This window comes from Ascaphus truei, chromosome 13 (genome assembly GCF_040206685.1).
Source record: "Ascaphus truei isolate aAscTru1 chromosome 13, aAscTru1.hap1, whole genome shotgun sequence".
In the NCBI taxonomy this organism is placed as follows: Eukaryota; Metazoa; Chordata; class Amphibia; order Anura; family Ascaphidae; genus Ascaphus; species Ascaphus truei.
In genome coordinates this window covers 22342686-22357181 of record NC_134495.1, presented here as the reverse complement: position 1 = coordinate 22357181, position 14496 = coordinate 22342686, and the positions used below count along the sequence as shown (strand labels likewise).

Sequence of the window (14496 nt, the reverse complement as noted above, 5' to 3'; positions counted from 1 at the left end):
TCCCTGTGTGTGTGTTTGTGTCCCTGTGTGTCCTTTGGGCCGTCACTCCGCCTCAGGCCAATGAGAGGTGTGCGGGGGCGGCCCAAGGGACCAATGAGATTTCCCCTAGGGACACCGGACATCCAGCAGGCAGGCAGGCTGGCAGGCAGGCATACAGTGCTTTCACTAATATAGTATAAGATATAGTATACAGATTTAGCCAAATAGTTGCTGCATATAGTACTTCAAAATGAAACTGCAGTGGGTTACAGCGAACCCCAGCCGAAACAGTATGCAGTTTGTATATACAAAGTTACAATCACAGCTGTATGGAAACAGCACACAGTACATTACCTGTACATTACCAGGAAAAGCACTCTGTATTAGATTTGTCGCAATCAAACTGTATGCAGGTTCCCATGAGTGTGGAGGTGAGATGGAGTGAGCTTTTAACCACTCTTCCTGGTAATGTACAGGTTATTAAGAATTTATTTTAGTGTTAGGACCTTTGAGATGTGGTCTGCCTTGGAGGGGCTCAAGGGCTTACAACACTTTGGCCAAAGGGTTAAACTAAAAGACCATTTTATTCAAAAGATATCTTTATAGATATCTTTACATATATATATAGATATCATATATATATATAGGCACTGTACCGTGTATCTGTGTTAATGGATGTAGCACTGAGCTCTGTCTGTGTTTCATGTTCTGTCTCTGGTTTTAAAAATATAGTGCCATGCTCAGTAGCACTCCTCTTTGACACCTATACGCATATATATATATTGTGGTTATTTTGGGGGTTCAATATGAGCTTATTGGGGTTCTGTATGTTTTGCAATTCTGTTCAGCTGGTCCTGGCTGATTTGGAGGGTGGCTCCTCCTTCCCAGTTTTGAAGCTCATTCCCTCCCACTTATAAATGGTTAAAAGCTCACTCCATCTCACCTCCACACTCATGGGAACCTGCATACAGTTTGATTGTAACAAATCTAATACAGAGTGCTTTTCCTGGTAATGTACAGGTTAATTAGAGCTTCAATCAGACTTAGAGCTATGCAACTAATTTTGACAGGTTTATTATATATCATTCTTTCTGGTAATGTACAGGTTATTAAGAATTTATTTTAGTGTTAGGACCCTTGAGATGTTGTCTGCCTTGGAGGGGCTCAAGGGCTTACAACACTTTGGCCAAAGGGTTAAACTAAAAGACCATTTTATTCAAAAGAGATATATATATATATATATATATATATAGGCATTGTACCGTGTGTCTGTGTTAATGGATGTAGCACTGAGCTCTGTCTGTGTTTCATGTTCTGTCTCTGGATTATCTGTACTACAGGTTCGGTAAAGCTTAGCACCGTTGTGTGGATCTGGACCGATCACCCATGTTTACTAAGCCGTCTTCTGCCGCAAGACACCTTACAGCATTGACTTGAATGGGCTCTAACCCTTACGGTTTACCCCTCAGTATCCCACTAATGAGACATAGTTTGGAATAACAAACATGTACTATTTGCCAAACTTCCCGCCCTTGACACACTGCCATCAATGTTCACTCCTGAGGAAGGTCCCTCTGGAGACTGAATCGTCGATCATGGTTTTGGGACGTGTTCAGTAAACGTTTGTTTATTTGGCACCCTGGCTGGTTGTATTTATTTTATGTCCCTGATCTCTGTCGCTCACCTATAGGTTCATGCTGCCCCTGTGCCCCGGCTCTTACCCTCAGTGGTCCCTGCTGGCGCCGCTCCCTCAGTTTGGACAGGCTGGCCCTCAGTCTGGAGTTCTCCTCCTCCAGGATGCTGATGCGGATGCTGTTGGCCTGGAGCTGCTTCTCCATGTCCTCAGTTATATCTCCAGAGCCTGTCAGTGTTTGAACACAACGTCACAAGTGCAAACTAAACAACTGCAGGGGCCTTGATTCAAATCCGTTTCATTGCCCTCCAGCAGCAGATGGGTTAATAATTATTCATTGCCCATTTAACCCACCAAGTTTGTGTATCCCCGAACAACACTTTTACCACTATACCAAGCCTTCTCTCTGCTCAGTAACACAGCTCTTGTCCTGTCTCTTACTCTCAAACTCTGGGGGTGCGTTCAGGTCTGGGTAAGACACCAGTAGCTTCTCTCTCTCCCTCTGCTCTTGGAGGGATCCATGCAGTTCAGACAACCTCCTGTCCATCCCAGACACAGACTCCTCCAGACTCTGCTTCTCCCGCTGCAGCCTCTGCACCACCTCCTAACACGAGGGTGAGGGATGGGTTAGTAGTGGGAAGAGGGCAGTGATCAGTATGACCACTCAATGTCTAAGTGCCCACCCCTATCTTACTTCTCCTTGGTGATCCTCTGGTAGTGACGAGGTGAGCTAAGGACGGGGCAATCACCTGCGGGACAACCACACCACCCCCACTCAGTTGGATTATCTTCTTCGATCCTTTGAGTGACCACGGACGTAGTCACTACGCATGGAGACTGGCACTCCGGAGACTCCCTGCTGTGTTGACCACATCATCCTCATAGTGTCTGTTTTTTTTTACCCGTGTTCGATCGCGTCCTGCGTTCCCGTGGGGCGTAGAACGCGATCGGTGCACCAAGGAAACGGAGGAGCGCTCCTCCTTTTCCGTTTGCCAGAAAATGGCTGCCGCGGTCATGTGACCTCTACTGAAAGCGGTCACGTGACCGCACTGTGCCGGAGGGGCCGAGGACCCGTCCGGCACGCAAAGGGTAAAGCTAATGTAATCAGACAGGCATTTGGCCGTTTTGGTTTCTTTGGAAATGAAGAATAATTGTTTTTCCATCCGGGCCTCTAAATAAAGGGAAAGGGGGTGCATGTCAACCTCCAGCCACCCTGTCTGAGCCAATACAGGTGAACAGGAGAGGAGAGGGCTTTGCCTGCGCAAACTCCTGTTCAGCACATAGTGATATCACCAAAATGTGAGTATCCGCCCTCTCTCAGCTCAGCACGTTTACACAATGTGAGTATCCCTCCTCGCTACCTCAGCTCAGCACGTTTACACAATGTGAGTATCCGCTCTCTCTCAGCTCAGCACGTTTACACAATGTGAGTATCCCTCCTCTCTACCTCAGCTCAGCACGTTTACACAATGTGAGTATCCCCCCTCTGTACCTCAGCTCAGCACGTTTACACAATGTGAGTATCCGCTCTCTCTCAGCTCAGCACGTTTACACAATGTGAGTATCCGCCCTCTCTCAGCTCAGCACGTTTACACAATGTGAGTATCCTCCCCTCAACACGTTTACACAATGTGAGTATCCCCCCCTCAACACGTTTACACAATGTGAGTATCCCCCCTCTGTACCTCAGCTTAACAAGTTTACACAAAATGAGTATCCCCCCTCTGTACCTCAGCTCAACAAGTTTACACAAAATGAGTTTCCCCCCTCTGTACCTCAGCTCAACAAGTTTACACAAAATGAGTTTCCCCCCTCTGTACCTCAGCTCAACCATTCACACAATGCGAGTATCCCCCCGTCTCAGTTCAACACAATTACACAATGTGAGTATCCGCCCTCTCTCAGCTCAACACGTTTACACAATGTGAGTATCCCCCCCTGTGTCTCAGCTCAGCACGTTTACACAATATGAGTATCCTTCCTCAACACGTTCACACAATGTGAGTATCCCCCCTCTGTACCTCCGTTCAACATGTTTACAATATGTGAGAAGCCTCCTGTCTCAACTCAACACATTCACACAATGTGAGTATCCCCCCCTCAACACGTTTACACAATGTGAGTATCCCCCCCTCAACACGTTTACACAATGTGAGTATCCCCCTCTGTACCTCAGCTCAACATGTTTACACAATGTGAGTATCCCCCCCTCAACACGTTTACACAATGTGAGTATCCCCCCTCTGTGCCTCAGCTCAACCATTCACACAATGTGAGTATCCCCCCTCTGTACCTCAGCTCAGCACGTTTACACAATGTGAGTATCCCCCCTCTGTACCTCAGCTCAACACGTTTACACAATGTGAGTATCCCCCCTCTGTACCTCAGCTCAACACGTTTACACAATGTGAGTATCCCCCCTCTGTACCTCAGCTCAACACGTTTACACAATGTGAGTATCCCCCCTCTGTACCTCAGCTCAGCACGTTTACACAATGTGAGTATCTCCCCCTCAACACGTTTACACAATGTGAGTATCCCCCTTCTGTACCTCAGCTCAACCATTCACACAATGCGAGTATCCCCCTGTCTCAGTTCAACACAATTACACAATGTGAGTAGGCCCATCTGTCTCAACTCAACACAATGTGAGTATCCCCCCCTCAACACGTTTACATAATGTGAGTATCCCCCACTCAACACGTTTACACAATGTGAGTATCCCCCCCTCAACACATTTACACAATGTGAGTATCCCCCTCTGTCTCAGCTCAACACATTTACACAATGTGAGTATCCCCCCTCTGTACCTCAGCTCAGCACGTTTACACAATATGAGTATCCCACCTCAACATGTTTACACAATGTGAGTATCCGCCCTCTCTCAGCTCAGCACATTTACACAATGTGAGTATCCCCCCCTGTGTCTCAGCTCAACACTTTTGCACACTGATTGAAAAAATACTTGTAGGTGACATGAAAAGCACCCAGACGACACGTCCTAAACACATCACCGCCATTGGTTCATTGTTGTCCCAGGTTATATTGGCCCTGTAAGGAAGCAGAAGATGCGCGGGACGGTCCTCTCGCTGGAAATGACTGGCTTCCTGGGATTACAGGGAGTGGTGTATCTCATGAGCGGTTTCCGTACCTGCTGCTCGTCCAGCCGGCTCCCCAGGCCCCGCTTTTCTCTCTCCATCCCTCCTATCTGTTCTTCCAGCTTTGCTCTCTCCTCCTCGGCGTCCCCCAGGCTCCCTCGCAGGTCCTCGCCCTCCTGGGCCAGTCTGTCCAGCTGCTGCAGGAAGGATCTCTGCTTTACCTGCAGCGACTGGTGGGAAGACAGATCCGTGCAATAGAGACATTACCGCTGATTAACGGTGCAATCCCGCGCAGCCAGCTACACCGCCTCCCTCCCCCCCCCCCCCCCCAATGTGTTGTAAACATTTGAACAATCTTGTTGTCTTCCTTAGGCCGCGCGTATAGTGCCTGCAATGGCGACGCGACACCCGCAAAAGTTATAATTTAACTTTCGGCGACATCGCTGGCGACAGGGTGATTGATTGGTTAAGAGACAGTCACATGTGGCGACAGTCTCTGAAAAATCAAATTTAACCCGTTACCAATTTTTTTTCCGCTCCGTTGCTGTCGCCCTTACTATAAGTGCTGGTGACGGAGTCAATTGTTTTGTTTTCGAGCGCTGTCGCGGGCACTATAAGCGCAGCCTAAAGTGGACAGCGTGAACGGGAGAGGGCAGCGTGAACGGGAGAGAGAGGACGGCGTGAACGGGAGAGAGAGAGGACGGCGTGAACGGGAGAGAGAGAGGACGGCGTGAACGGGAGAGAGAGAGGACGGCGTGAACGGGAGAGAGAGAGGACGGCGTGAACGGGAGAGAGAGAGGACGGCGTGAACGGGAGAGAGAGAGGACGGCGTGAACGGGAGAGAGAGAGGACGGCGTGAACGGGAGAGAGGACGGCGTGAACGGGAGAGAGAGGACGGCGTGAACGGGAGAGAGGACGGCGTGAACGGGAGAGAGAGAGAGGACAGCGTGAACGGGAGAGAGAGGACGGCGTGAACGGGAGAGAGAGGACGGCGTGAACGGGAGAGAGAGGACGGCGTGAACGGGAGAGAGAGGACGGCGTGAACGGGAGAGAGAGAGAGGACAGCGTGAACGGGAGAGAGGACAGCGTGAACGGGAGAGAGAGGACGGCGTGAACGAGAGAGAGAGAGGACAGCGTGAACGGGAGAGAGAGGACGGCGTGAACGGGAGAGAGAGGACGGCGTGAACGGGAGAGAGAGGACGGCGTGAACGGGAGAGAGAGGACGGCGTGAACGGGAGAGAGAGGACGGCGTGAACGGGAGAGAGAGGACGGCGTGAACGGGAGAGAGAGGACGGCGTGAACGGGAGAGAGAGGACGGCGTGAACGGGAGAGAGAGGACGGCGTGAACGGGAGAGAGAGGACGGCGTGAACGGGAGAGAGAGGACGGCGTGAACGAGAGAGAGAGAGAGAACAGTGTGAACGGGAGAGAGGACAGCGTGAACGGGAGAGAGAGGACAGCGTGAACGGGAGAGAGGACAGCGTGAACGGGAGAGAGGACAGTGTGAACGAGAGAGAGAGAGAGGACAGCGTGAACGGGAGAGAGGACAGCGTGAACGGGAGAGAGGACAGCGTGAACGGGAGAGAGAGGACAGCGTGAACGAGAGAGAGAGAGGGGACAGCGTGAACGGGAGAGAGAGGACAGCGTGAACGGGAGAGAGGACAGCGTGAACGGGAGAGAGAGGACAGCGTGAACGGGAGAGAGAGGACAGCGTGAACGGGAGAGAGAGAGGACAGCGTGAACGGGAGAGAGAGAGGTCAGCGTGAACGGGAGAGAGAGGACGGCGTGAACGGGAGAGAGGACGGCGTGAACGGGAGAGAGAGGACAGCGTGAACGGGAGAGAGAGAGGGGTCAGCGTGAACGGGAGAGAGAGAGGTCAGCGTGAACGGGAGAGGACAGCGCGAACGGTACAGAGGTTGTGTTAGACAGAGAAACAGTGATAATGAGTCCAGGCATTCCCTATAGAGAAGGGTGTTAAACATTTGCCGCCAGAGAGGCCTCTCTTGTAGTTAAAGGAACGTGTTCTGCTTCATCCTCCCGTTGGGTCGGTTCATAGTATACTGGGATTACTAGAGACTCGCTCACCTCTTGATGGTTTCGGAGGCTCTCCCCCAGGGCTCTCTCTTTAGACAGTGCCTCCTCGGACTCCACCAGTCTCTGGCTTGTGGTCTCCAGCTGACATTTCAGATCACTCACTTGATGCTCCAGCGCTGACAGCTCCTTCTTATTCACCATGCTCCGCATCTCACCCACAAGCTGCTCTCGTGACAGCTCTGAGGGGATAAGGACTTCTCTTCACAACCCTTACATATTGTCACTCGAAGAACTCACATCACACACACCTCAACTTCTCATTCACACACTCATAGGCCAGCTTCTCGCAGCCTCTCACTGATCTCCTCACATGTACATCCTCCTCTCACTCAACGTTTATCTCACACACTCACAGGCCAGCCTCTCACTGATCTCCTCACATGTGCACTCGCCTCTCACTCACAACGTTTATCTCACACTCACAGACTCTCACTGATCTCACATGTGCACTCGCCTCTCACTCACACAGCGTTTATCTCACACACTCACAGCCTCTCAATGATCTCCTCACATGTGCACTCACCTCTCTCACACACAATGTTCATCTCATACATTCAAAGGCCAGCCTCTCACTGATCTCCTCACATGTGCACTCACCTCTCACTCAAACATAACGTTCATCTCACACTCACAGGCTGCTCACTCACCTTGACATGCTCAAAGACCACTCACTCAATTACATACTCATAGGCCTCACATTCTTACACACTCACACACCTGGACATCTCTTTCACTCCCTCACACGTTCACAGGCCCCTCACTAGGCTCCTCACACAGAGGAGCTCCCCTTACCTTCTACAAACCCTCTGAGGCCATACACTTGCCTCCCGCCACTCCCCGTCCCCCCTCACCCAGGTCTCGGATGGTGCTGTGCTGAGTTTTTAGCTCCTCCTTCAGGATGGAAACTCTCTCCTCCAGGACCGCGGCCCCTAAACCAAACACAGGGCCCTCAGTAAGAACAGCAAAGACACTGACGATACCATCCCATGTATGCGGGCTCTTAACCCCTCCAGTGCCAGAGGGGCAATAAACAATGTCCCTTGCATTTTACACCTGGCTGGTACCTTTCCTCAGCTCATCCTTGTCTCTCTCCAGCTTGTTCACCATCTCCTGACTCTGCTGCCCCTTTTCCTGCAGCCGCCTCTCGCTCTCCCTTCCCTGCCTCTGCTGCTCCTCTTTCTCTGCCTGCAGCTGGACCTTGCAGCTCTCGATGTTTCCCTGCAGCCTCTCGTTCTCCACCCTGGCGCCTTCCAGCTGCGACCTCAGAGGGCCGATGACCTGCGTGAGCTCTGACAGGTGTTTGCCGATGCGTGTCAGGTCCTTGCTCTCCTCGCTGGCCCAGTAGCGCATCTCGGTGGGTGACAGGATCCCCCTTGAAGGCAGCATCTCTCGGATCTTGCTGAGGGAGCAGGGCAGGTTCTGCCCGCTGCATACTTGGATGATGGCATCGCTGACCTCACGCAGGCTTGCCTGAACCGTTGCGCATGCGTCACAGGGCACCAGGGCAGATTCCAGAGTCTGGGAGCCTACGGTGCGAATGTCCCGGGCGATGCAGGGTTTGGATTCCCTTGGGATGGGGGTGAGAGTGCTGCACTGGGAGCGCGAGGGGGCAGACTGAAGTCTAGATGAGGAGAGGCATGACGAGACGTCCCTCGCTGTCTCACTATCTGCACTCACACTCACATTGCCACGAGCAGATGACTTCTGTGGAGAGAAATGCGTGTTTGAGAAATATTTCCCCCGTAGAAACCCAATTCCTGCCAAGCTCTTAACATGCAAATATACTACCAGCTACACAGCAAGCCTCACCCCTCCACACAGGTGTATACACTGGTAAACCCTCACTGAATGTGGGCAGAAAAGATACCCTCCCCTTCATATTCACACATACACTGTGTCCTACCCTGACGTAATGCAGGGCCAAGTCCCTGTGATAGCAGACACATTATTCTCTCTCTGATCATCGGGTAGTACCACAGCTAGATTGTAAGCTCTTCTGGACAGATATTGATTCTTGCATTCCTTTACATACAAGGAGTATGCTATTTAAAAAAAGTATATATCATTGTTACATAGCAGTTACAGCCTGAGCAGTAAGAGTACAATCCTTTCTTGCTTCCCCACCGACTTCAGTTATATACAGGCAGCTCTGACAAAGCTTCTTGATATGTACAGAACAAAGTGGGCAGCAACAGTGCTCCTCTCCCCCTACACTCACACACAGCCCTGCTATGCCTTTCATGTACATACAGTACAGATTTTACTGCTTTCCTGACACATACACACATACACACACACACACACACACAATATATATACACACATACACCATCATCAGCCCTTGTTGAGCCACTGCAGGATAATGCCTCCCCAATGATCTCCCAGGTACTGTGTTTGCAGCCGCTTTTCTCCACGTCGCTCCAACACATTGTCTGATTTCATCCTCCCATCTTACTTTTGGTCGTCGTCTTGGTCTTTTAATCTCTCTTGGAATCCAGTCGTGTACCATCTCTGTCCAACGATGGTCATTTCTTCATGCGATATGTCTGGCCCAACCGCCATTTTCCTTTCTTTACCCTTGTGATGATGTCACAGACTTTGGTTTGGTTTGGAATTCATTCATTCTTTCCTGTCTCTGGGTAATATCCAGCATGCATCTCTCCATTCATTCTTTTTCCTGTCGCTTCGGGGAATACCCAGCAGGCATCTCTCCATGCTTTTGTGTTCTCTGAAGCTTCTGAAATATCTTCGCATTTAGGGTCCAAGTTTCACGTTCGTTGTCTAGAACAATTCAATTGTTCAAGACATATACACACACACACACCTTGACACAAAGACAGACCAGTTGTACCTATTACACAAAGGTTTTTTGTGTGGGTTAATCTGCAGGTTGTGGGACTTCCATAGGGATTGCTTGCAAATTCCTCTGTCCAGCATGAGTAGAGGTATACCAGTGGTACCCCCCTCACCCCTCCCTTCTCCCACTGCTTCGGGGGACAGCCAACAGCTCTCCCATGCTCAGTAGCAGTGCTGACAACAGTCAGCTGGTGGCACCCTGGAGTCCGCAGGAGAGAAGGTCCCTGCCCCCGCCGCCAAGTAAGGAAAATTGGGGGAACATTGGAGGTTCCCTAAAAGTTGGAGGGAAACTTGTCCCCCCCCCTGCTGTTTGCGCCCAAGTCCTACAGACATATACAAAGAGTCCTGCCAGATGCTGTGTATGTAAAACATGCAGATGCAGTGCAAGTATCCTCCATGTTCACCCAAGTCACAGGGAGGGGATAGTAGCACTGCCTTCTGCATCAGCCGAGAGTGAAGTGTATTGTAAGCTTTTCGGCTTCAATGTCCCTCTAAATCCCTCGCTCACCGCCTGTTGGTGAAGTGTTCCCAGTTTCAGCATGCTGCTCCAGTACTTCCGGACAGCCAAGCCGATGGACATACAGGGCCCCATGCCCCGAGCTGGGGGGAGGCCTCCCTCGCTGCCGATTACTTCTGTGTATCCTGTGAAACTCTGAAGCAAGAGCAGGAGCCTGCGGGGTGAAAAGGAAAAGTGGAAGTTCCTACTCTGCCATCATGTTGCTTTGCAGAGAATTGGTTAATAAGTGCAACCTGCATCTTTCATCAGTGACAAGGCAAGTACCGTTACTGTCTCTACCTTCTTTTCTGAGACAGGGGTCAATGTATCCGGGTAAAAAAAAGGGCACAAGATGCATCAAATAAAAAATTCCTATTGATTTCAATAGGACTTTTCTTTTTAAAACATATAGTGCAGTTATTTTGCCCTGATACATATATGTCCAGTTGATATAAGACTAGGACCTCATACATCAACCTTGACCCCTTGCAAACGTAAAACATTTAATAAATAATTAGTGTCTGTATAACGTAGTAACTGTATAACAATTACTGTATAACGTAGTCTCTGTATAAAATAATTACTATATAACGTAGTGCCTGTATAACATCGTTACTGTATAACAAAATTACTGTATAACGTCGTTATCATAGAATATAGTTACTGTACAACATAGTGTCGGTATAACATAATTACTGTATAACATCGAGTCTATATAACATAGTGACTGTATAACATATAACACAACACTATATTCCAGTCTTCTAGCTATTAACAACCATCTAATATCACTAAGGAGGATAATACTCTGACAAATCCCACTGACATAGCAAACGCATTCAATGATTACTTTGTGGGGTGTGCTACTAATTTTTTAGCGAAACCCAAACCACAAACGTGAATCTCATCCTGAAAGTACCCCTATAGCCCCACCCTCTCCCAACACTGCCACAATTTTCAATTTGTCCCAGTATCTGGAGAGGAGATTACACAAGCGCTCCTCAAATTAAAACTAAGCAGCCAAAGTGGGACTGACCTGCTGCAATCAAAGCTCCTACGACTTGGTGCCCCAGCCATTGCCAAACTGCTTTCCTCCCTAAATCAACTCTACTCTGTCTGCGAGCCATATCCCTAAGACCTGGAAAACTGAGTTGTCCCAATCTTCAAAAATTGGGACAAAAACACTGTTTCAAACTACAGAGCAATCTCTCTTCTCCCAACACTAACCAAATAATTGAAAAATGTGTTCACTCCCAATTAAGTGATTGCTATACCAAGACAAAATGTCACTAGCCAATTCCAATCTGGCTTTCGCTCCAAACACTCCACCGTAACTACCCTGCTAAAAGTTTGCAATGAGATCCAGTGTGGAATGGAACTGGGACAATTTTCTGGTGCAATATTCCTAGATTTTGCAAAGCCTTTTGATACTGTTGATCATGTTATCTTGCTAAACAAACTCGAGTGCTTTAAATTGGTTTCCCTCATACCTATCAGGTAGATCCCAACATGTAACATATACATATGTATATGGACATATATGGACATATAACTACTTATTCCTTGCTTTATTCATCAAGTATTTGTGGGTATACAGGATTATTAGTAGCTATGTTCACCTGTGTTATTCCATCCATTACATTTGGTTTAAATTAGGCAACTCATAACAGGTGTATCTATTCATGTATTCTACGACTTAGATATACTTTGACTTACAGGTTTTATACTCTTGCTTTGGGTTTCCCCTTTTTTCTTTGGTAGGTTCATTATTTATTTGTGTTCTTGTCCATCATGTTACACTCAGAGTAATCATTCACTCATTTCCAGCTGGACAGCCATCCCTACACTTGGGAGGGGTTTTTCCATAACCCCTCGCTTTGCGTTTAGGGATTGCTGTGATTACTATATTTTGATTTAGTTCATTATTTGCTATATGGGTGTATATTTTTTATTCTGGTTTTACATCGTATTGTTTATGGACACATTCATTTATGGTTTTCCCCCCACTTGTTCAAGTACATTAGTTTAATATTTACACCGATCATATGCAGAAGTATTATATGTAATTGTAATTGATTTTAAGTGTTTGTTCACTTCCTGATTATTTGACCATTATCAGTCAAGTCATTTATCCCTCGAGTGCCTCTTTTTTGAGTTTCCACAGCATCCGTCTTTTGGTGCTGTATTTTTTTGTATTTTACATTGATTTTTGCTCAAGGGTGCACCACCTATTTATATTTTATATGTGGTTTAAGGGTTAATTTTATCATTTGGTAGTAGAGCTCTTCTCAGTGTTTTTTGTAGATCCCAACATGTGTCTATTTCGGGCACTAACTCCAACCCCTTGGATATCACCTGCGGTGTCCCTTAAGGCTCTCTTCCGGTGCGAACACGTTCTTCAATCTGATTTTTTGAGACTTGAAAACTGGATTTCCCAAAACAAACTGTTTCTAAACGCTGACAAGGCTGTAACAATGGTGTTTGGTACCCAGGCTAAATTTCGAAAGCTGCCAATGACGGAACTTCAGATCAGAAACAAATCTAACACCACCCTAGCTCCTGTCACTAGTTTCAAATATCTGGGCTTATGGTTTGACTCCCACTTAACATTTGGGTTGCACGTTGATACCCTGACATCCAAAACCTATGCCAAACTAGGTGTACTTTACAGGAACAAATACTCCCTAAGTCTGCTGGTCAGAAAGCGCATTGCACAACAGATGCTAATGCCAATTATGGGGACATAGTATATGGTACAGCACCTCAAACAAAACACACTTCGACTCAATGTGCCGCTTTGTCCTTCAATGTAATTACAACACACATCACTGCAACATTTGCAAATTACTAGATCGGTCATCACTTGAGTCTAGGCGCAAAGTGTATCTCTCCTGTCTTGCCTTCAAATACTTCCAGGGAAAGCTAACCCCGTATCTGAACAAGCTCCTCACCCCTACCACAGGCAGCATGTATTGGCTGAGATCTGACTCATGGTCCCAAGGTTCAACAAAGTATCCGGCCGCTCCTCCTCCTCTTACCGTGCACCCCAAAACTGGAACAACTTACCGGAGACTCTCACAGCCACCACCAGTCTAAGTTCTTTCAAAACTAAAGCTGTGTCACATTTTAATCTGGTCTGTAACTGGTACATACGCCTATAATATATATTATCTCTAACTGTGCATGCCATACATAATGTATAATAACCCTGTTCACCTAATGTAACCATGTATTTGTCATCATAACTTTGTGCCCAGGACATACTTGAAAACGAGAGGTAACTCTCAATGAATTACTTCCTGGTAACACATTTTATAAATAAAAATTTACCAGAACACCCTCCTACTGTCTCTGTACATTCTTCCTACTTACCACTTAGATTGTAAGCTCTTCGGGGGTAAGGAGTTTTTTTTCCCCTAATGTACTTTTTATGTCTGAAGTGTTTATTCCCATTATGTGTTATTTTATTGTCACGTGTATAACTGCTGTGAAGCGCTATATGCATACAGTAGATGGCGCTATATAAATATATAAAGCCATACTAACATAAGACTAGAGCAGTTTTACATATAAATGTTGATACTGTACATCTCATTAAATTATGGGGCCAATTCTCTCCTCCCCTACTTCCTCCCCAAAACGCTCACTGACAAGCGGAATAAAAAATCCTTGATACATTGACGCAGTCGAAATGACACCATTTGCACCCGTTTGTGGACCAGTGCGACACAGGTTAGAAGTCTCCCATAGGTGCTCTGGATCTGTAATGCTTTGCACTGAGCCATGCATCTGTATCCTATGCAGATCAATGCACTGTGTGCACCTTCCAGCTACGCTGCGCTTATAATGCTGGCGACGCTGCATCAAAACAAATGCATTACCGCCGTCGCGTGCGCTTATAGTAAACGCGACGGAGCGACGGCTTGGTCGCGATCGCTGGAAGTCATCTCAATTTGATTTTTACAGCGACCGCAGCCGGACGTCGCCGTCACTATAAGCGCAGCCTAACGCCGACTTTCCCCCACCTGTCAATGACTAGCTCCAGCAGCACTACGTGAGAGTGCTGTGTGAACTCGGGATCCCCCTCCACGTGGTCATATCGCTCCAGCAGCTCCACCAGGTCCAGATCACAGGACACTTTATCCGGGAACTTCCAGGAGGGGTATCGCACGGCACCGACCCGCGAGAACACGTCTATCACGGCGCCCTGCAGGTCAGTGATGTCCTTCCTCAGGCTGTCCATGCAGCTCCGATCTCCCAGCATGTACGTCATGTCTGCCCATGCGTCCTCGGGGAGCCGGCTAAATCAGGACACTATGGGAAAAGGAACATGAAATAATCC

The 14496-nt window shown here is 48.0% G+C and overlaps 1 protein-coding gene across 3 annotated transcripts in view; it reads right to left on the bottom strand.

Moving 5' to 3' along the window:
* The window catches only part of CCDC157 (coiled-coil domain containing 157), a 22125-nt gene that overhangs the window by 6386 nt on the left and 1243 nt on the right, over positions 1-14496 (bottom strand). For all 3 annotated transcript variants that reach the window (XM_075568904.1, XM_075568903.1, XM_075568905.1), the window contains exons 2-9: positions 14180-14468; positions 10167-10329; positions 7867-8506; positions 7654-7731; positions 6794-6981; positions 4764-4940; positions 2054-2216; positions 1701-1840 (exon numbers count right to left, since the gene is read on the bottom strand). In XM_075568904.1, the coding sequence (XP_075425019.1) occupies positions 1701-1840; positions 2054-2216; positions 4764-4940; positions 6794-6981; positions 7654-7731; positions 7867-8506; positions 10167-10329; positions 14180-14427 (1797 nt within the window). In that variant the 5' untranslated portion in view covers positions 14428-14468. The remainder of the gene's footprint in view (positions 1-1700; positions 1841-2053; positions 2217-4763; positions 4941-6793; positions 6982-7653; positions 7732-7866; positions 8507-10166; positions 10330-14179; positions 14469-14496) is intronic.